The 22,829-nt window shown below is 34.4% G+C and overlaps 1 protein-coding gene across 2 annotated transcripts in view; it reads right to left on the reverse strand.

The window, feature by feature from the left end:
* Positions 1–22,829, reverse strand: part of EBF1 (EBF transcription factor 1) — a 448,279-nt gene that overhangs the window by 77,639 nt on the left and 347,811 nt on the right. For both annotated transcript variants that reach the window (XM_051978810.1, XM_051978809.1), the window contains exon 10: positions 17,937–18,063. In XM_051978810.1, the coding sequence (XP_051834770.1) occupies positions 17,937–18,063 (127 nt within the window). The remainder of the gene's footprint in view (positions 1–17,936; positions 18,064–22,829) is intronic.

The raw sequence follows: 22,829 nt of genomic DNA on the forward strand, positions 1-22,829 counted from the left end.
GTGTATGCTTCAGAAGTAATATGAAATATGGCTAGCTCTATTTGGTGACCCCATGGATTGTTTTGTGTTTTGATTGGATTTAAGTATCAGTGTCACAGAAAATGGCAATAATAGTTTTAAGTTAAATTACTGAAACCTGTTTAAGTCATTCTTTCAATTCTCACCATAACTTTTGTGTGTTTCTTTGCATTTCTTTTTGCATGTAAGATATAAATACCTAACTCACTTAGTGATATATAAATACCTAACCCATATCTAAATAACTTATAAATACCTAACCCATATAGTTATATACTCTGTACACTGAGTACCTTTCTAGTCCCTCCGCTTTTGGAGACCTATAAATAAGCCAAAAACTATGCACTGAATAATTTATCCCTAAGGTACCAGGTAGGGTTTTTAACAAGGCAGAGTATTAAAAAAAAAAAAAGGTAACAGTGGGGAGGGAGCCCCTTCTTATTAGTCCAGACTCCTCTAGGTCTGAAGTCAGTCCAGACTACAAGGCTGGGTCCAGAGTAGAGAGACCCTTTAGGGAGAAGAAATGGGTACAGTTTCTTTGTCCCATGAACCTAGCAAAGTTCTCAATACCAGTCTAACAAATTTGTGAAATGATTTTTGGCAATTGCTTCTATCATATGTTTTTATTTATTAAGTATATTTCAGTTTTAGACTTTCAGAAACTAAATAGAGAAAACAAGATTGTTTTAGTCATTTCCTTTCCAACCAAATTCTCCTGGGATTTTCACTGCTACCCCAAACCTCCTAACGACCCCTTAATGATCCATGGGATCAAATTGTTTATTTTAGAAATTAGCTTAAACCAAAGGGAAATGCTACAAATGTATAAAGTGGAATGTGAAGGTCTTATTCTGTGGATATATAAATACATATACTGTTCTTAAAAAAAAAAAAACTAAAACTAAATTAACCCCTTTTGTCTGGGAGTTGGTGTTTCCTGAGGCTAACCACCAAGGCCATACCAGGTGCATGGAAGTAGCAGTTCAGGTCTCATCTCAAGATGTAAAGAGGTTAACCACAATTGATGTCAACAGGAAAAAGGTGAAAAATTACATTCAGGAGGATGGTCAGATCATCAGTGAAGACAAGAGAAGGAAGCACATACCATCCTTTCACTGATTGTGTTCCATGGCAGAAGCCCCATCTTAATAGGGAGAGATTTTTTTTTTATGGATTTCTACATAATTTTGAAGGTGCCTCTTCTCCCAAATAAACTTACTATTACATAGATATTTAATGCAATTTCAATTTTTATTTTGTCACAATTAGATCAGAATGTTCAATAATTTGATAAATGATTATCAAGAGATGTTGCTACAAAAAAATCATTGCTCCTTGTCTATGGTTACCTTTTTAATCATAGCTAAGCTAATCTATACAAAATGAATATGCATACAGTTAATTAATGAGTCCAAAGTCAAAGCCTTAATAGATTTGTAGACTATTCCAGATTATCTCCAGGACAATGTTTGAATCATTTGTGTTAGTGATGATGGAAGGAATGAAATGGAGTTTCCATCTCTTAGCACAGTTTCTAGCATATTTCTTTGTTTCATTAGCTTTGGTTGGCTCAATCTTGTCCTACTCTTAATGATCCTGTGGACCACAGAATGCTGATACTATCTAAGATTATTTTTCTGCAAATTTATTGGAGTCCTTTGCCATTTCCTTCTCCATTGGATCAAGGAAGTGACTTACCCAGAGTTACACAGCTAGTGTGTGAGATTAGACTGGAATTCATGTTTTCCTGATTCTAGGCCCAGTGCTCTTCATATGGTCTATCTTTTGGACCTACCTTCCTAGCACAGGGTAAGTTAATAATTTCTTTCTGACCTTGCTTATATTAAAAAGTCATAGGACCTATGTGACTTAAATCATACAAAGAGCTATATATGGCACATGACTGAAAACAAGAAAAGAGAGATTTTTAAGTAATGAAAGGGCACAATTCTCCTTAGATCTTACATACTTTGGAGAATTACAAATTCTGTTGCATTTTTTCCATCATCACTAACACAATTTCATGGAACTTCAATAATCAATCCATAAACAAAGAGATTTCAGGTTAAGAATGATGATAATTTGGGCAGCTGTTAGTACAGTGGATAGAGCACCAGTCCTGAAGGCAGGAAGACCTGAATTCAAATTTGGCTCAGACACTTACTACTTCCTAGCTGTGTGACCCTGGGCAAGTCACTTAACCCCAATTGCCTCAGCAAAAAAAAAAAAAAAAAATTATGATATTCCATAGAACTTCATTACATATAGAAAATATAGATATATGGGTGAGGGAAGGAGGGGAAATTTTGCAACAAAAGGTTATGCAAGGGTCAATGTTGGAAAAATTACCCATGCATATGCTTTATAAATAAAAAACTTTAATAAAAATTTTTAAAAAGGAAAGAAAATATAGATATAGATGAAAAAAGGTTCAGATTGAGGATGAGATAACTGGGTTAGGAAATGAAAGAAAAAATACAAAATAAAAATGACCATCTCCAAGAGATAGGAGAAATTTAAAGAAGGAAGAAAGAGCCAGAGAGAAAGGAAAAGAGAAAAATATGTTGGCTAGGAAATAAAAAATAGAGGAAGTTTGAGAGAGAGGGTCATAAAAACTGCTGAGACTCAAAAGCTGAAAAGCCAATTACCATGTGAAAAAAATGACAGAAATGAGTTTTAAATATCTGAATATGTAGCTTTTAAAGGCAGAAATGTGGTTGAACTAAACTATCACTTTAAAAATTGGCTTTGATTGATTTTTTAGATATGGTATGATGTTTTAGATGAATTTGAGTTCTATTTACTTATTATCTTCACAAAAATATAGAATCATTGAATTACAGAGTTGGAATGAAAATCAATAACAACCTTGTTCAAATCACACACCAAAAAGCAATCTCACCTATGTTATATTAAATATGGTACAGTGAATAGAGCAATGATTCTGGAGTTAAGAGGACCTGAGTTTAAACCTGATTTAAACACTAACTCTGTGACTGTGGGCAAGTCACAACCCAGATTGCCTTCAAAAAATTAAAATAAATAAATAAACAGGTATTCACCTAGCTTCTCCTTAAAAATCTCCAAGGGGAAAAAAAAAATCTACTACTTCCTCATTTCTGAATTACTCTTTCGGGAAATTTTTGTTTGTTTGTTTTTCTAACATTAAGCCCAAATTTACTTCTCTAGAAGTTCTACTCATTGTTACTTGTCCTGCCTGCCGGGACCAAACAGAATAAGTGTAAACTCTTTTCCACATGACAGCCATTCAAATAGTTGAAGCCAATTATCATGCTCTTCTGAGACTTCTCTTACAGGCTAAATATTTTTAATTCTTTTTTTTTTGTCTGAGGTCAGATTTGAACTCAGGGCCTCCAGACTTCAGGGCTGGTGGTCTATCCATTGGGCTACCTAGCTGCCCCAATATTTCCATTTTAGATACTCTTCATACAATATGTTCAAGGCCTTTGATCATCTTGTTGCCCTCCTCTGGATTTCATTAATGTTTTTCCTAAATATGGCACCTGGAACTAAACATAATATTCCATATTCAGTCTGACAAGGGAAAAAAGAGACACTATAAATTTTCATGTTCCTGCTAGACATTTCTTAATGCCCCTCCAAACTTGTATTTATAAAATTGATTTTGTATTACTTTGTTAAAGAGCCTTTTAGAGCATTACTCTATCATTCCAGTTTATTAATTATTTCTCCCAGATTTGTGTCATCTGCAAATTTGATAAACATTCCATCAACTTGTTTAACTGAATTATTAATTAACAAGTTAAACAGCACAAAGCCAAAGCAGATCCCTGGGACACTCAATTTGAGACTTCAAATTCATACATTGAATAACAATTACCCTTGGAGTCTAGTCATTCAACCAGGTTTGAAACCATTTAACTTTGTCACTATCTTATCCATCTTTCTCCATCTTTTCCACAGGAATAGCATGAGATACTTCATCAAAGGCTCATCAAAAAGCTAAACAAATGACATTCACAATCCCTCCCCCCATTTTTATCCTTATGATTTTTGTTTTATTTTTAACTCTAATGAAGTCATTAGCTTCAACTTATCCAATGTTAATTTTTTTTTAATTTAATTCATTTATTTATTTATTTATTTTGCTGAGGCAATTGATATTAAGTGACTTGCCCAGGGTCACACAGTTAGGATGAGGTAAGTGTTTGAGACTGAACTTGAACTCAGGTCCTTCTAACTTCAGGGCTGGTACTCTATCTACTGTGCCATTTAGCTGCACCCCAATTCTGTAATCTTTTGCATCTTCATTTCTGTAAGTATTCTTGGTATCTAGCAGTACAGTAAGCAAAGTAGGCTGATTTGATTTGTTCTCAATGATCCACACTGACTCAATGGCCACCAATCCCCGTTCTAGAAGCCCATTAAGCATTTCTTTAATAAAAACGTACAGAATTTTTCTGAGAATTGAGGTCAAGTTCACAAACCTATAGTTTACAGATATTCTCTCTCTTTTTTTTTGAAAATCAGAGTTATATCCTGTCCTTTGATGTTTTTGCAATTCCCATTTTAAAAATTATTAACAATATCTCAATAATCACATGGTTTACCAATTCTTGCCTTACCTCAAAAAGCAGTTTATGACTCAAATTCATCAAATTTGTGATCTTTTCTTTTCTTTTTTTATGGGTATTTATTTATTAGGTAATACGTTCCTACTAGTCATTTTTTTGGTTCTTATTTTTAGAGGAGATTTATGGGAATGGCACTGAAAAGAAAGAGGACTTGGTTTCAAGTCCTCCCTAACTTACTAGATGTGAAACCTCAAGTAAGCCTTCTAGGTCTCTGTATTCCCATTTGTAATTTTGCTATAATATTCCTGGCAGTTTTCATTTTGGCATCTCTTTCAGGATGTGATTGTCAGATCTTTTCCATTTCTATTTTATCTTTTAGATCTAAGACATCAATTCATTTTCCTTGATATTTTAATGAAATGTGATTCTAGAGTCTTTTTTTAATCATACTTTAAAAATACTCTATTAATTCTTAAATTTTCTCTCCTTGATCTATTTTTCAAGATTCCCAATCTTGTTTTTGCCAATGAGATATTATATATTTTATTCTAATTTTAGTTGGTTTTATTATTTCTTAAAATCTTATGGAGTCATTAGCTTCCATTAGCCCAATTTTAATTTTTAAAGAATTATTTTCTTCAGTGACCTCTTATATTATCTTTTTTGCATTTGGCTAATTCTGCTTCTTAAAAAGTTCTTTTATTCAGTGAATTTTTGTATCTTTTTTCCATTTGCTCTATTGTATCCTTTAAGGAGTTCTTTTCTTTAGTGATTTTTTTAATGCCTCTTTTACAATTAGGGAAATTCTTTTTTTTTTTAAGGTGTTATTTTCTTCAATATTTTTCATTTCTCTTTTATTAAACTATTAATTCTCTTTTCCTAATTTTCTTGCCTCATTCTCATTTCTTTCCTCAATTTTTCCCTCTTTGCTCTTATCTTTTTAATGCTTTCAGGAATTCTTACTGGTCTTAGATCCATTTGGAATTTTTCTTTGGGGCTTTGCTTCTGTTTTCACATTATTGTCTTCTTTTGAGTTTGTGTCTTGGTCTTTCCTGCCATGATAATACTTTTTTTTTTTAATGATCTTTTTCTTAACTTTGAACATTATGTTAAGTTGGTCTCTGTTTAACTGGGAATGAGGAAGTACTATGCCAAGCTTCAGGATTTTTTGTGATGCTGTTTGTGGATTCCACCAACAGTTTTGGAGTTCTGAAAGTTTTTAGTACTTCCAAGGTTACCCTGGGACAAGGATTACCTTCCTGATCTGTATTCTAGTCTTTACTCCAGAAAGGCTTTTGGGGCTCTGAAGCTACAAGTACAAGTGCTTCTCTTGATCCTGGAGGCCCCTGCTCTCTTGTGACTGATCACAAATGTTTCTCTCCACTCCAGCTTGAACCTTACCATCTTGGCTCAGTCCCTGTCTTATCTCAGTTTTCTCATTTATAAAATGGACAGATGAGACTAGATGACCACCAAGATCTTTTTCAGGTCTGTTTCTATGATCCCATGATCCTTGGCAGAGAAAACAGAGGCAAAAAAGGAACTGATCAGCTCTGTCTCCCTTTTTTTGTTAAACTATCATTATCTCATATCAAGCAGCAATACTGTCTTTCATCAATCCTTCTCTTTCCCCAAATGGAGCTATTCAAAACCAAAAACCACACCACCACACACACACCTTCTAAAACTCTTCTAAAACAAACACACAATAATCCTTGTCTTTCCTTGCAGGTTTCAGCTTATTCTGTGCTTTAGCTCTCTTAATATTATTTTTATATGACTTTCCTATATTATTATGTTCCTTCCCCACTACTTATTCTTACTTCCCTCCTTGGTACATTTAAAATAGAGTTCTATTTCACTGTGGACATTAAAGTTATGAAACTCATTAGCTCAAAAGGCAGTGCAAGCTAAAGATATAAATAGCTTCCAAAAATGTAGCTACCATCATGAATGACATAATAGGTTATTAAAGGAAACTATCATGAGTTGGACATGTCTCTACCCTTTGAGGAGAATAACAGTATACTCTATTAAAACTATACTTTGAGTTACAGATTTATTCTTAATATGCTTAATACTATTTTATCTTCTTACCATTTACCATTCTTACCATCTACACTCCATGATACTTTACCTTCTGGACCACTGATTTTTACCATTTTACCATTCACCAGATTCTGTACTTTTTTTGACCACATGATATCTTCAGAAACTTTATCCTGTGGGACTTTAACTCTTTGAATTCTAGAACACCTTCCCAGGGGCCTGCATTTTCCCTATCAATGAATGGATAACCATTGATACACTATTTAGTTGGCTTCAGACATATTTCATATTCTGCCCTGACATATGGCATGCTCTGTCATGACTCTGTTCCCCTTCCTACCTCTTTTAATCCCACCCCAACCCCCAATCCTACAGTTCTGGAACTAGAATCAAATCAATACTGAGACTGGAAAGAACATATCAATCCATTCCCTTATAGCTTTCCTCAATATCCTTGTGTCTTTCCAATTCACAATGTTCCACTCTGGCCATTATACTGATGTGTTATGGTCTCCCCTATTTGTATCCAATTTCTGTAAGGACAGACAGTATCTCACTTTGGTATTTGAATGCTCACTAATTAGAATTATGTTTGACATATAGTAATTAATACATTTTTTCTATTCATTAATTCATCCATTCATTCATATTATCCTCATAACAACCCTGTCTGGTAGATGAGACAGTATATATATATATATACACATATATATATATGTGTATATATATATATATATATATACACACACTTAGAATCAGAGAACCTTAGCTCAATATATATATAAATTAACTGAATAAACAAACAAATAAGGCATAGTGGAAAGTGCATTGTCATGTATTTGTACTCAGAAGGCTTTGGTAAGTGTGACATTGGAAAAGTCGTTTTACTTGTTGGAGGATGTTTCCTTTTCTATAAAATTAATGGGCTGAGCTAGAGGATCAACTAATAAGCAGTTATTAAATTCTAGGAACTATGTTGGAATTGTAGACACAAAGGCAAATGTAGCACATACAGACTCCAAAATTATCTTTGCAATTCACATTGGTAATTTCAAGTCAGTCACCCAGAGCTAAGCTGACTCTTTTCCCCAAGTCCCAGTGGACATCAAGTGACCAAGGCAAATTTTCTAATGCTATCATTTATAAGTCTCCATTCATGTGTTCTCCCATTTATCATCAGTTGATATAAATTAGTCAGGAAAGGTCTATTCAACTGAGGTATTGTAAATAAGAATGGTTACTGTAAAGCATCCCCTAAAAGATTTTGACACACTTTTCATTGGGTACAAAGATTCTGGGGCAAATTAGAGCCAAGCTTTGAAAGAACACAGGGCAAAAGAATAATTCACAGATCTTAGCTGCTGTAAATAAATCTCTGTCCTTCTTGAGGCATTCACAAAGTTCCCCTTAGTCATGGAATAGCTTTTCTGTAGAAAATCTCATACAGTTTTGAAGCCTCCACCTCCCAATAGTCCTAGCTTGCCCTCATCTCCCAATCTGTCACTAGTGTTCTTAATACAGTACTAAAATATTGATAAAAATTCAAATCCTCTAGCCCTGTGATTTTTCACAAAATTCTCCTTTGACTAAAGAGGAAGAAACTGACTTTGAGGTTAAAACAAGACCCTTCTCTTCTCACTCCCCAAGCCTTAGCAGGGAAGGCTGGAATGCCTTTCTCCCCTTTCTATCCTCAGGATCTTGAATGCCTGATTCCAAACTATTTGGATGGGGACCAAGGTTCTCAATTAATCTTCACATACTCCATCTAGTTGAAATGCCTCGGACTGAGTGATTCATTGAAGATATTCTCATCTGATAAAAGCATTTGGGCTAAGTAGAGTGAGGTAAGTTATGGACTCAATAGATAGATTGCCTCTCCTACCTTTATTTTCTATATAAACATAAAATAGTTACTATTACCTTCAAGGAGCTTACATTTGCTTAATGAGGCAACATATACTCGATATGATAGCCATAGAGGGATAAATACACATACACAAATATGCGTGCATATACCTAATATATAGACATGCACACACACACACACACACACACGTACATACAAAGATGCGTCAGTAACTCAGGGGATATGTAACTAATTCCTAAATTTATTATCATTTTATACTGCTGGATCTTTTATTTCTTGCTTTTTAAAAGGAGTGAAGCACAAATTAAATGATCTCTAAGATCCATGATCATTCTGAATTATATAATCCTATAACTTACCCAGCATCATAAAAGTAGAAACAAAATTGTTGTACAAGATGGATTATGGGTCTAATACAAAAAGTCACCTGCCTTTTCTCTGATTATTGCACACAGTTCTTAATTTAAGAGAGTCCTATCTCTTTTGCATAGAGATATTATAGATATGGATGATATAAGTATCCATTATAATATCAGTGCCAAAACATAATGATAAAGAACATATTAGAGACTTTACAGATTATAGTGGGAGTGGCACTTAGAATCAAAGGACCTTAGTTCAATACCCATATCTGGGGTCACTCCCAACCATCCTTCTTGCCACTGTATGATGTTGAAAAAAAGTCATTTAATCTCCCCAGGCTACAGTTTTCTCATCCATAAAAAATGAAGTGTTTTTAGTACCTGGATTTTGAGATCTCTTTCAGCTATAAATCTATGTATGATCTTATGTTAAAAAAAAAAAGAAAGAAAGAAAAATGGTCCCACATGTAGTATATTTTTTGGTATGCAGAAAAGCCAAAGTTTTATCAAGAGAATTCAACTCAACATCCACTTATTAAGCACTAACTCTGACATTATTCAGAGAAGTGTTTTATATGGGGAAGTTCTGTTATCCAGTTGAAAACTTGAGAAGCAGGGACTATATGGTAGATAGATGGTTCACCTTAGAATGAGGACTCAAATACAGCTTTCTCATCCACACTGGCAATATCACCCAAAGCAGTTGCCTATCTGCATTAGTAAGGGGAGTGCTTGCACCAATAAAATCACAAGTCCAAAAGAAAAAAAAGTATCAAGTTAAAAACTAAAACATAATTTCAGTACAATATAAAGTGACTCTTATTATGTACTATTATTATACGTTTCTAGTTTCAAACATTTAACAGGACACATAACAATATCCATAATATTGAAAAGCTGATAAGCTAACCAGAAGATAATCCAGAATTCCTAAACTTGAAATAAATCCCAAAACCAGTGAAAAAGACAGTTGATTTCTTTGTTTTCCCCCAGGAAAAAGGACAATTATAAGCTATGTTCAGAGAAACTGAGTAGTTAATTTATCATGGTGCCAGTTATAAAACAAGAAAATCCCCAAATTGTTTATTGGCTTTGAAGAGCAAATCATGTCCTATCATACTAAATAGATTAGAGTTTCAAGAGTTTATAGGATTGCATTACACAAGCAAGAATACTTAGAAAGCTCAGTCCCAATCCTTTATTGTTAATAGCTTTGTAATCCTTTAGTAGAAATTTATAGTTTAGAAACAGCAACACATCTTAAAGATTAAAGCCATGTGACATATAGTTCATGTCTCTTAATAACCAAATCACATGCCTTAGATTGGGAGAGCTTATCTGCCTTTACCCTCTCTATGGTTTCATAGGTAGGAAATACTTTATATCCCTATTATATGAATGATGAATGGGACCATTGGTTATAGTCTGTTATTTGCTTGGCTGTAGTCAATATGTTTTCTTTGGACAGGGATTTCCATGATTTATTTCTCTTCTGGTCTTATCACTTATTAAGTCTGGGCAGACAGGAAAAAGCTAAGGCTGTGAAGGAAGGTTAGTGCCCATTTAGACCCCTAATGTCAGGGAAAATATTCCTTTTAATGATCCTGTTACACTAGCTGCTCAAATCCTGATTACACTCCACTCCAACTAGAAAATAAAGGTCATATTTCTCGGAAAGTGTGTACATAAAATATGCAAAATAATATGTTGCCTTCAGAGCTGGCTTTCCTCTGTGCTGTAATTGCTTCCGTTTTACAGATGTCATACAGGTACATTGTATACTTTTAGTGATTATTTTTGTTCTGTATTATCGTGCTGACAATGTTTAACTTTACAAATGCCAGAGGACCAGGGTTCAGTGATCACATTAGCATACATCAGACATGATCAAATTTTGTCAAAGCCTTCCCTCTGTGCACAGAGCAGAAGCATACTACCTTCCCTCCTCCCCATCTCCTTCTATCACATGGAAGAGGAGAATTTCTGCCTTGCATTCTCACTCTCTCTTGGTATAAATGGCTCATTTGGAGTAATATTCAAAACATGTGGACAGGGGCAGGCTGTTAATTTTTCTTTCTTGTTGGGGCTTTTCCAATTAGGACACAGCAAAGGCAGAACTGTTAGGTAAGTGTTCATTAGACAGTCTTCTGAATCTGAAGTGAAAATCTGATGTGAAAGAAAACAGATTCTTGCTCTACCCCATCCTGGGTCAAATCTCCCCAATTTAATTGATGGGGTACCTTAATGATAATATATTACTTTAGCAAAACACTTCTTCCTTTGCAAAGTACTTTCATGATCTAGAATTTGGGTCTCACTAAGTGAGTTTAGCAAAAACACTCTGCTCACTACTGTGCTTAATTAAGGTCCTATAAATATTTGTTCTTTGTGGTTTGAATCTCATTTCATCATTACAAAACCCTTATGAAGTAGACAGGGTAGGTATTATTATTCACTTGAATTTTACAGATAAGGAAACTGAGGCACAGAGAGGTTGAATGAGTTTTCCAAAGCAACAAAGAGAATTAGGATTAGGAGCCAGGAATAGAATTCAGACTTTCTTGAGATCACTATGCTACACTGACTTAGAAAAGTTGACTTCATAAAATGTGAACATTATTGGTATCCAATAGTCAATTCTTGGCATTTTCAAAATAATTTCTCACCTTCTTCCCTCCTCCCTCCCCTTTTAACAGAGGCTTCAACTGTTTTGTTCAGTGAACATTAAACAGAAAATGAAAACTTTTTATACTCCCAAAAAGGGAAATCCATTTTCATTTCCTATAATTATATACTTTCTCTCTCTCTCTCTCTCTCTCTCTCTTTCTCTCTCTCTCTCACTTTCTCTCTCTCTCTCTCTCTCTCTCTCTCTCTCTCTCTCTCTCTCTCTCTCTCTCTCTCTCTCTCTCTCTGTCTCTCTCTCTCTCTCTCATACACACACACACACACACACACACACACACACACACCATATATATAATTCAATGAATGTGTAAAATCAAAAAATTTCTGAATGTTTACAGTGTTCATAGTACTGTGTTAAGTAGTGAAAGGGATACAAAAAGATTTAAGAAGGATATCTCTTCCCTCGAGAAGCTTTCAATCTGATTGGAAAGTTAAGACCTAGACAAATGAAAAAAATATAAGTTAAAAAAAAAAACTTATGACTGGATCATCTAGGCAACATATCTTATCACCAGTCAAAGAAGGAAGATGCCCTGGGATACAAAAGAATGTGGAGAAAAAAAAAGAACTTAAACTGAGTTTTTAAGAGTGAGTAAAATTCAATAGGTAGATAAAAGAGACTTGGTCTGAGCAGAGATATGGAGGTAGGAATCTACCAAAGCCTGTTTGGAGAAAACTATGTATTAAAGAATGCAGAACTATAGGAATCTTCCAATAGAAGAGACTCAAGAGTTCATTGAATCTGATCTAGCTATAAAGTTATGAGCCTATGAGTCTATGAAGTACTCTGAGTTGGAAAAGTATTACTAAGCAGATTTATCAAATTGACCAGCTACAATTTCTATACTTATTTTCCTTCCAGAAAAAGGATGATCCCTTCCAGACTTAGGCTGGATTGAAATTAGTGCCTACATTTACAGTTGATTATCTCTTAGTGAGGATACTATTTCTGTATTAATTGATTGAGGACAGCTAAAAGCCCACTGGGCTTCCAAAGTTCCTTCGTCAGAGCTTGGCAGGAGAGATTTCAACACTTACAAGGAACCAAGTTACCAAAAGATGTCACAATTGATGAAACATGGGCTATGAGAACAAAAAGAGTATTGTGAAGGCCCCTTGATGGGTGGTGGAGACTTGAGAAAGATTTAAAACCACCTCCTAATGATCTTTAAGACTGATTGACTAGACATGAGATTAGAAAGAAAGCTTTGAAAATAATTCTGACTGGAAAGTTATTGTTTTTTTACCCCTTTCCCCCCTCAACACTTTCTAAAAGTCATTAAAAACACAAAAACATCATTAGTTCAAACCCATATTTACATAAGAATATGCCAGGCAGGGTAGAGTCAGATCTAGAGGAACTCCTACTAGCCTTTTGGTTGTTTGGTTAAGAGTTTTATCCTGTTCCCCTCTGACCACAAATACATGTGAACTGAGGGCACCAAGCAGTTAAAGGGAAAGTGGGATTCAGCCTGACTCAGGATTTCCTTTTACTCAGGATCAAATGGCAGGGATATGCATTCAAAAGAGCAAAGGATTGCACAGGAGACTCTTCACAGGGTTGTCCTGCTTTAGGAGAGATCATCTATCTCTTTTTAAATATTTTGTTTTTCACTTCCTCCAAAACATCTGAGTCTATTTGCATCAATTCTACCCTGTCTTTTGTGTTAAATATTATTTTGTTCTTATCTTTGTGTCCATTGAAATTCAGATAGAAATGGTATTAGCAGTTGTGGTTAACAGCAACAGTATCTTATTGTCTTTTTTTTTTCTCTCTTTTGGTCTCTCTACCTCTCTATTACCGTCTCTGTGTTTCTTTCTGTTTCTCTCTCATTTTGCCTGTCTGTTTCTGTTTGTCTCTCTCTCTTCTTCTTCTCTTCAATGGAGTTAGGAAGGAAACAGTCCTAGGACAAACTATCTCACCATTATCTATTGATAGTTAATGTTCTGTGAACCATACTACTTACTGATATAGAAACCCACAAATTAACATTATCTGTGTTATATTGTATTTTTATTTATGTTGTTGTACATTTCCCAATTATATTTTAATCTGGTTCCATAGCACTTGGGAGTTTTGCAAGTCATGAAATTGATACCTCACGAATATTGCACGGTAGACAAAATGACTTCTTTTTAACTGAAAAAAAAAAACTATAATCTCTTTTTGGTTCAATTAAAATATCTTTGTTATTATGCTCATAAGGCAAGACAGGGATGATGATATATGCCTATACCTGATTGTTGGTGGAGGGTTTTTTTGTTTGTTTTGTTTTGTGCATACTAGGCCTCTATATTTTGAAAGTTTTCCATTCCAAGTAGTTTGGAGATTATGACTATCTGCTATGACAGCATCCACTAAAAATATTTTGTTAAATTTGTATGGGTTAATTATATGTAGGCATCCATTTGTCTATGAAAATGCTCTAGCTCCAGTTAATTTACCAGTTTATTTTCTTAATTCTCAAGGATAATTTGCAGTTTATATTTATAGTATGGGAAATTGTCATGTTAACTTATGAGTAAGAAAGCTTCAGATGTAGAATTTTGGTCACTGGGTAGTGCCTTTTTAAGTATTTGGTAGGAACTAGATTTTTGTCACCTGCTGTGATATGTTCTACCATTTACTTATAGAATTCGCATAAATCAATACATCTAGGATTATTACTAGTAATATTAGAGGTTGCATTTTTTCTCATTCTCATCTATTTGATTAGATCCAGATAGGAACCAGGCTGCCACAAGTCACTATACTATTCTTCTTGTATATATATTTTTTATGGATTGTAATGCAGGTAATAAACTGCTTCCTGAGGATAAATAAAAGTGTTATGATTTAAGCTTAACCTCCTTAGGTTCAATGAAAGCAAGAAAAGAATGTCTTGTTATTGTTGCTTTTGTCAAATTATGCATTATTGTAATTCTGTCATAGCAATAATAGTATGATTAATGAGAGGGAAAAGAACAGAAAAAGGAAGAGGAGAAGAAGGAGAAGGAAGAAGAAGGAAAGAGAAAGGGGAGAAGGAAGAAAAAAGAGAGAAGGAGAAAAGGATGGCGAGAAGTAGGAAATGGAAAATAAGGAAGAAAAGAAGAGTAGAGTAAGAAGAGGAAAATCAGAATGATTTCAAGAACAAGAAGAAAAAGAATAAGAAGCAGCAGCCAACTATATAAGTAGAGAGTGGGCCGTTTTGGGAAGATTTGAACTCAAATTCTGTAGTCATACTAGCTATATAACAAGTCATTTAATTTTTCTATTGACATAAACATCTCCAATGTTTTAAATTATTGATGAGCTGTCAATTACATGAGTTTCCACATTGAGTTTCCCTACAGATGAAATCACAAATCCAGACAAAAATCAATTACTATGATTATTTTAAATATGATTCTTTACTATTATTGTTGTTATCAAAAATGAATCTTCCAAAAAGGATGTATTCCTCAATGTACTATGTTCCAGTATTCTCTTCTTCTTCTTCTCTCTTTCCTCTTTATCTCCCCACTTAAAAATATCAAAGTTTGTTTTGAGTGGTATTTTCAGTTTATTCTTATTCCTATTTTCTTATCTTTAATATTCTGTCCTATTTTCTCTCTCTTTTTCTCTTATTCTCATACCTTCTTCTTCTGCCTCCCTCTCTCAGCAGAATTCAATTGAGCAGCACAGGAGTGAGCTCACCAGACCTGGAAAACTAACCTTTCACTTTGAAATGTTAAAGATGTTAAAGAAAATGAAATGTGAATATCTGTTTGTGAGAAAGGAGGAGGATTTTATATTTTAAATCACCTAAGCAGTTTATTGGATACAAAAAAGGGACACATTTTAGGGTCCTTCTACAGGCCTTCTCCAATATATGAAGAAATAAAGTGATTCAAATGTATGGATCAGTAGCACTAATCACTAGGCAATCTCTCTATAATGGTGCCTTTTAATAGTGATATTCAAAGAGACCCTCATGCATCCATCCAATTAGCATAGATTATATTTTGCCACATTTATTATTAATAGGCAACAATATTCATAGACACAAAGAGATGCAAACTACATCATAATTTAATATTACCAAAGAGAAGGAAACTTCTCTTTCAAATTTTTTTGAAAATCTAAGGTTATTTTTTTTATTTCATATATATTTTGAGATCTCAAAACTAAAAGGAAAATTATCATAGCATTTCAATAGAATTTAGAGCTGGAATGTAGTTTAGCTCCCTTATTGAATTTATAAAAAATATAGGACATTTGACTTCCCTATATCATGGGAAACATACACACACACACACACACACACACACACACACACATATATACATATATATTCCTATATCACAGATGTATTTTTCCTAAAATAACTAAACTTGCATTTCTCTATATATATTTGACTTTAATTTTGGATGAAATTATGTACTCAAGATTCAATTTCTTCAATTTATGGAGATATTTTAACGGCTAAAAAACAAAACAAAAAAAGTCACTAGGTATTTTTTTTTCCTGAGAACTTAAGTATTTAACAGTTGTGAGTGTGTGTGTTTTAAGTTTGCAGCCAGGTGGCTTGGGGGGTAGGGGGATATTTTGTTGAACACTGATTAAAAATAATTTCAACTAAATGAGACCTGACCACAAAATGGTGCCATTAATGGGCAGGGACATTTTCACTAGAGAGGAAACCATGCTTGGCTGACTTGTACCGCCCACAACACCAGGGTTTTCTTCTCTTCCACTCCCCCCTTCCCCCCTTCTCTTTTTCTTGTTCTTAATAGCAGGGTAAATAGGCAGCAAGTGAGGCCTAAATGTTTTCGGCCAAAAACAGAGTCCAAGCTCCTCTGAGAAAACATTTGGCCTCTGTGGTTTTGTAATATGTTCCAGAACACTGAGTTCACTGAAGAACATTGTGAAAAACTCCCATCTATTGGAATGATGCTGAGGAATGTTACAGTATCAGAAGTTCCAATTGGTCCATTTCCTGTAGGCCCATAATGAGGCTTGTAAAAAAAAAATTGTGCTATGTGGAAGTTCTCATGGGAAAAATGAATGGCAAGAAATCCTAGCTTTAAAAGAAACAGCTAATCTGCTAGTTTGATTGTTCTTCAAAACTTACACTGAACCAATGAGCCTAATTAAAAACACTTGGCCTACTTCTATAAAGTATCATAGCTTTTTCTATGCCCCGTTTGTATACACCACAAAACTCCAGATAGACTATTATTTTTCAAGTGCTCACTAACAAAGTGCTGACTTCGTTGGGATGGCTGAGCTAATTTCTTGAACTCAGTGTGAAACCTTAGCTAAACAAAATTGTGGTAATTTTCCTTAATTTGTAAAAGTGATTGGAGTGCAAACAAAATTTTCCTCTTGGGTCAATCCTATAATTTTCAATTAACTAAAACTAATCGTCAGGCGGGCACCAAACCTGCATTTTGTTTAAAGGGCTGGGAGGCATTTCCAAGGGTCAGGATGCATTAATTGTTTTTATTTTTTTAAGAGAGAAAGAAAAAGTGTTTTGCTTTAAGAAACATGGCTGATTTCCTTCGCAGTTTAATATTAAGTAGCAAGAAAGAAAAGATGCTGTGAGATAAAGTGTCACAGTCAAAATAAAATTTATTTGCTTAATTGTATGGCTATAATTAAAATATGTTAATGGAGTCATCCACTGACTGCCTTGGAATTTCTTTGTGTGCACACAGTCCCTATTTCTACTTAATTGGGCCTTGTGTTCCTTTATTGAAGGAATAACCAAATATTTTAGCCATTTCAGGAAATGCTACAACAATTATCCCTAGTAATCTAGAGCTCTGGGTCCATGCTATTAGCACTTGGAATACGCCTAGCAGAGCTATGGTCCTCTCTGTCTAATGTTATTCTCCTGGTTAAATTATTCAGTCTGTCACAAAGGATTCACCCAGCAATTCCAATAATCAGCATCCCAACAGGAGGCCACTCCATATGCTCAGACAATTCCCAGGAGTGCCACAGTCCAAGAGACCCAAGGGCAGATTGGTGGGGATTGGAGTCGCACCCACCAGTCTTAAAATTTGAGGCCACCAATCACAGTCAAAAATGTTCTAATGAGGATAGGAGCTGGTTTAAAACAAAAACAGCTGGTTTAGTAGCCAGACTTGAGTTGCACTTTCCCTTTTTACTTCTTAGAAGTAGTTCTCTTTATTTTATTTCCTATGTTGCCACATTATGAAGGCAGCCAGCTGTTTCTACTGACCCATATGTATCCCATGGATACCCAAATAAATTCTTCAATAACAATCTCACTATCAAAAATGCACATGATGACATTAGGAGACAAATAACATCCTCATAGTATTAGGAGGTTGGGAAGAGAGGTTGCAAATATGCACAAGAATTCATAATTTCATATCTAATGGATAAATAAAGTTCTCTGTATTTCTTACCTGTGTAGATGAATCTTCCTGGTGTTCCTTTGCAGAACTGTTTGGATTTGTAAGACAATGTGACTTCTACAACACCAGGGATGTGTCGTGGAGGGGTCTGCACTCGGATGGCATGAGGCGTAATCAGCTGAAGGGAAACATTGGAAAGGAAATTGACTTTGTACTAAGTAGAGTCCTTATTTATCAGCATTAGTTATCAATTCATGGGAAACAAAGCTTTAAACATGTAATTAACCTGTCAGTTTTTAAATACAATCTTGATTTTAACCCATATAAAAGACAATATTTATAAAAGCTCTGACTTTTAGCTATGTCATCATTATCTTTGTTTTCATACATGGTGGGCAATGCCACCTCCCTGGCTTGAAAAGCAAACCTAGCCCGTGGTGAATTACCCAGAACAAGCTAACCTTTTTAAGATCACTTGCTTGAAAGTGTCACCTAGTTCTGAGCTGAGCTCTACCATGTCTCCCTGGGAACTGCTGTTGAAGAGCTGAATGGAGCCCATTAAAAACACAGAAAAGAAGCTGTGCAAAACACTGGACTGGAACTCAGACTAGCTTCAGAACACAAGCATGAACCACTACTTAAAAATGGCTAACTATAGGTTAAGTAAAAAAAAAAAAAAAAAAAAAAAAAGCAAAATCCTGAGCAATAATAGAAAAAGGCAAATGATAGAGCACCTCACCTGCCTTTTACCTAGTCAGAAGTCCTGGGAACTTAAGAGGATGGTTGGTAGTAAAGGATTAGAGGATCATTATTCAGTTGTGCAATGATGTTTTCAGCGTGAGAGAAGTTTGACTGGACCCATGCAAGCAATCAGATTAAACCATGAAATAGAAAACTTTTATTATCTTTATCTTCATTTTTATAACTGCAAATATTATTAATGGTCCTAAAGCTGATGTTATGCTGTTCTTAAAAAAAAAACCAGCTACAATAATGTTACCTCATGGTTCTTCATTTAATAAGTTGTCTCTATACACTGTTCCTCAATTGGGCTGGGATTCAAAAGGCCACCATCTAATTCCAACCAACTAGATAACCACTGAGGTTCCTTTCAGCACTAAGTGATTGTGATAGTGAAAATGATACTGATGCTGATGCTGATGCCCTTAGTTACAATAGCATGGTAGTGAAAGGGAGAAGGAATAAAAATTTAGATAGTACCTAATATGTGCCAGACACTGTTAAGCATTTTTACAAATGCTATCTCATTTGATGCTCACAACAATCATACAAGGTAAGTGTTGCCATTATTCCCACCTTACAAATAAAAACAGAGGTTATAGGAAACAGAGTTTAAGTCCCAGAAGTTAGTAAATCCTGTAGCTAATAAGTGTCTCATGTTAGATTCGAAGTTAACCCTTCCTTACTCAGGGCTACCCATTGTACTACCTAGATGTCAGTAGTGATGCCTTTAATATGGAAATATGTGGAACAATTTCCCCTATACTGAAGGATCCCTTACAGTTGTACTTTTTCTTAGTTCTTGTTTATACCTTTTATAGTTTGTGGTCTCCTCACTTACTATGATAATGCCAGTTGTCACTTCTTATTTTCTTTACAGTATTTACCACTCTATAAGACAGCTATTTCAGACAAAGGTTACTATATTATAACAGTATCTATATGAGATACAAGTTATCAAAATCACACAGAACAAAAAAGCCTCCCCACCAAAAAAAAGATGGAGTTTTTAATCACCCTTACTTATGAATAAACTTCAAATGGTAATGTATAACTAGATAAATCAGAAGAGGTGGAGTTTGTGTGTGTTGCTTAAAAATTATCCAAATCCTGACAAACAGCAGGGAAGGTTCAAAAGAAATATCTGGAAAATATCATTATTTATGTATGGAAAGACATTCTAATTCCATTAGAAATATGGTGAATTGGGGCAGCTAGGTAGTGCAGTGATTAGAACACTAGCCCTGAAGTCAGAAGGACCTGAGTTCAAATCTGGCTTCAGACACTTAACACTCCCTAGCTGTGTGACCCTGGGCAAGTCACTTAATCCCATTTGCCTCAGCAAAAAAAAAAAAAAAATAGAAAAGAAAGAAAAGAAAAGAAAAAAGGAAAAGAAATATGGTAAAAAGAACAAGGGACTTAAAAGTTTGAATCCTGATTTCTACCTATTAACTATTTGACCTTTAAAAAATCAAGTCATGTCACATCTTCGGGTATCAGTTTCTTCAACTATATAATGAATATAATTCTGGATAAATTCTGTTTTTAACATTCCATGTTTTAAGTACAGTACCTTCCAGCTCTACCATTTTATGTTCTAAAATTAATTAATCAATTATTTATTAAGTAAGCATTGATTAAATACCTATGTATCAGGCATCATGCATGATGCTGGGGTGAAAAGACTATGAAACAATCACTATCCAAGAGGAGTTTCTCCCAGTTCTAATATCATTTAATACTAATATTTAAGGACAAGATATACTGTATCAAAATGAAAAAAGTAAATAGGAAGGAGAGAACAACTTGCAAGATCTTAGACAAGAGAAATTAAGATCCAAAAGAATCCAGAATCATGTTTAAAATCTATGATATTAAAATTAAAGAAGAAAAGGCAATTCAAATGTTTACAAAATCTACCTGAAAAGTCTACTACAACCTCAAATAATACAAGAGAAGCAATTTTCTCTTTCGGCTCTGTGTGTGAGCATTTTACCCCTTTCAGAATTTCAATGCAAGAGCCAAAACATTCCCTGTCCCTACTCCCCAATGGAACATAAGTGCCAGCCCATGGGGATGTGAGAAATGAACTAATGGAGTTATGTGCACAGCAAGATAGATTACATAGAGAGGAAAGTCCATGGGAGTATGTGTATGTGAGCGAATCTGTGTGTATGTAAGTGTGAAAGTCTGTGTCAAAGCAAAAGATGCTGTATGTGTGAAAGGAAATAGAAATGGTGGGAATGAAATGTGGGATCTCTCTGACAGTCTGTGTTTGATGAAGAAAAAGAATGAGTACATATGTGTGGGTATGAACTAAAGTGGAATTGTGAGATTGTTAAGTAATAAAAAAAGATACATTATAATTCCTGGCTGCTTTGTAACATTTGTGAGATCCTTTACATGTATTAATTTATTCAATCTTCATAACAAAAGAGAGGAAAAATGTCTTAGATACTGTCTCCACTTTACAGATGTAAAAACTGAAATTAAGAGAAATTAAATGATTTGCCCAGCATCCCATAGCTAGTAATTATCTGAGGAAGAATGTTAACCTGCATCTTTCTGATCTCCAAGTCCAGCACTCTATCTACCCTGTTTCTCTAGGTTAGTTTCCCAAGAAGTTCCATTTACTTCATCAGATAAAAAGGTAACATCCATACATGCAATAAATCATGGGGCCCTTCAAAAAAATAAAAAGCTAAAATGATTGATATTATATGTGAAAGTCCATTGAGCTTGGTTGAAAAATGATCTATAAATCTCAGATGTTATTATTTTCATTCTCTTCTCTGAACTCTTACTGCATTTATTTTCTGCACTATACTATTCTGCACTTGACTATAGAACATGCTCTAAGTTTCATAGATTTTAGTCTTATCTCTTCACTATGAGCTTTAGGGCAAAGACTATGTTTTAGACTTCTTTTCATTCCTGTAACTTTCTGGCATGAAATAGAACAGAAAAAAAAATTGTTAAGAATGACACCTATCATATACTAATAATAAGGTGATAAGAGTAGTCATTGGCAATTTTGAAAAATTAAAAGTTGAAGAGAAAGTACCAACCTGCATTGGCATTTTAGGAGATCCCTGCAGAAATGTAAGTGTTAATTCTGTCCCTTCCCTTTTCCCTATATTTTGTTGATTTGAAATCAATGTCAAAACTATCCTTTGATAAAAAAAACTTTGAAGAGAGTATCAATTTGCAAGTCTCAAAACTTGGTTTTATTTTTACTTGTGCTTTGTGATTTTGGACTAGTCATTTTATCTCACTGAGTTTTAGGATCATTATCTGTAAAACTGAGAGAATAATCTCTGAGCTCAACTAGTTACAGAGAGAAATAGTGCTCTGTAGCAAATGTACAATAGTGATGCAATTTAAAGTGCCATGTCACAAACTAGGCGGGGAAAGCAGGATAACTAGTCAATCCACAAGTAATTTTTTATGACTACTTTTAATTAATTTAACAGATTTTAATATTCTGATCTTCCTTACCCCTACTGCCACCTTCAAAAATAATATCCTAAACATAACAGGTTAAATGAAAATTTAACTTTAAAAAAAAAAGGAAAAAAGAAAATGTTCTTTTATAAAATGTGCTAAATGTGTGTCTCTAGAAAGCACTGAAATTCCTGACTGTAAAAAGACAAAGATAGGCTTTGAGATACCCGTTCTCCATACCTGCTTGATGACCTCCGAGGTTCAAATAACAGCCTGCCCATTAACTCATTTTGCCTCCTCACTAGGCCTCAGTTAGCCTCCTCCTCTCCTAGCCATGATAACAGCCCTTATCTACTCCATGGGGGCACTTATAATAATGTTAAATACTTTGTGTTTTGGTAGACCCCATCTCTAGGGACTTTAAAGCACTTTCCAGATTAATTTTTTAATTTATGTATTAATAATTCTCACAGCATTCTCCTCCTCCTCCTCAATTAGGATAATAATATCCATCTCTTTGAGGTAGGTAGGGGGCATTCCCATATGCTGAGTGACTGACACAAAATAGACACTTAAATAAGGAAATTGTAACATAAAAGTATAATTAAGGCTTTGAAACAAACTAAATCAGCCCACGATTTTTAAAGAGACATTACACCACGTGGTAGAGACTAAAGACTAAACATTTTTCTCTTTGTATTATGGCTAATACAATTGAAATTATTTTTAAGAAGCTTTTCTAGGAAGAGGTCAAATTTT

Source organism: Antechinus flavipes, chromosome 2, assembly GCF_016432865.1.
Source record: "Antechinus flavipes isolate AdamAnt ecotype Samford, QLD, Australia chromosome 2, AdamAnt_v2, whole genome shotgun sequence".
Lineage (NCBI taxonomy): Eukaryota > Metazoa > Chordata > Mammalia > Dasyuromorphia > Dasyuridae > Antechinus > Antechinus flavipes.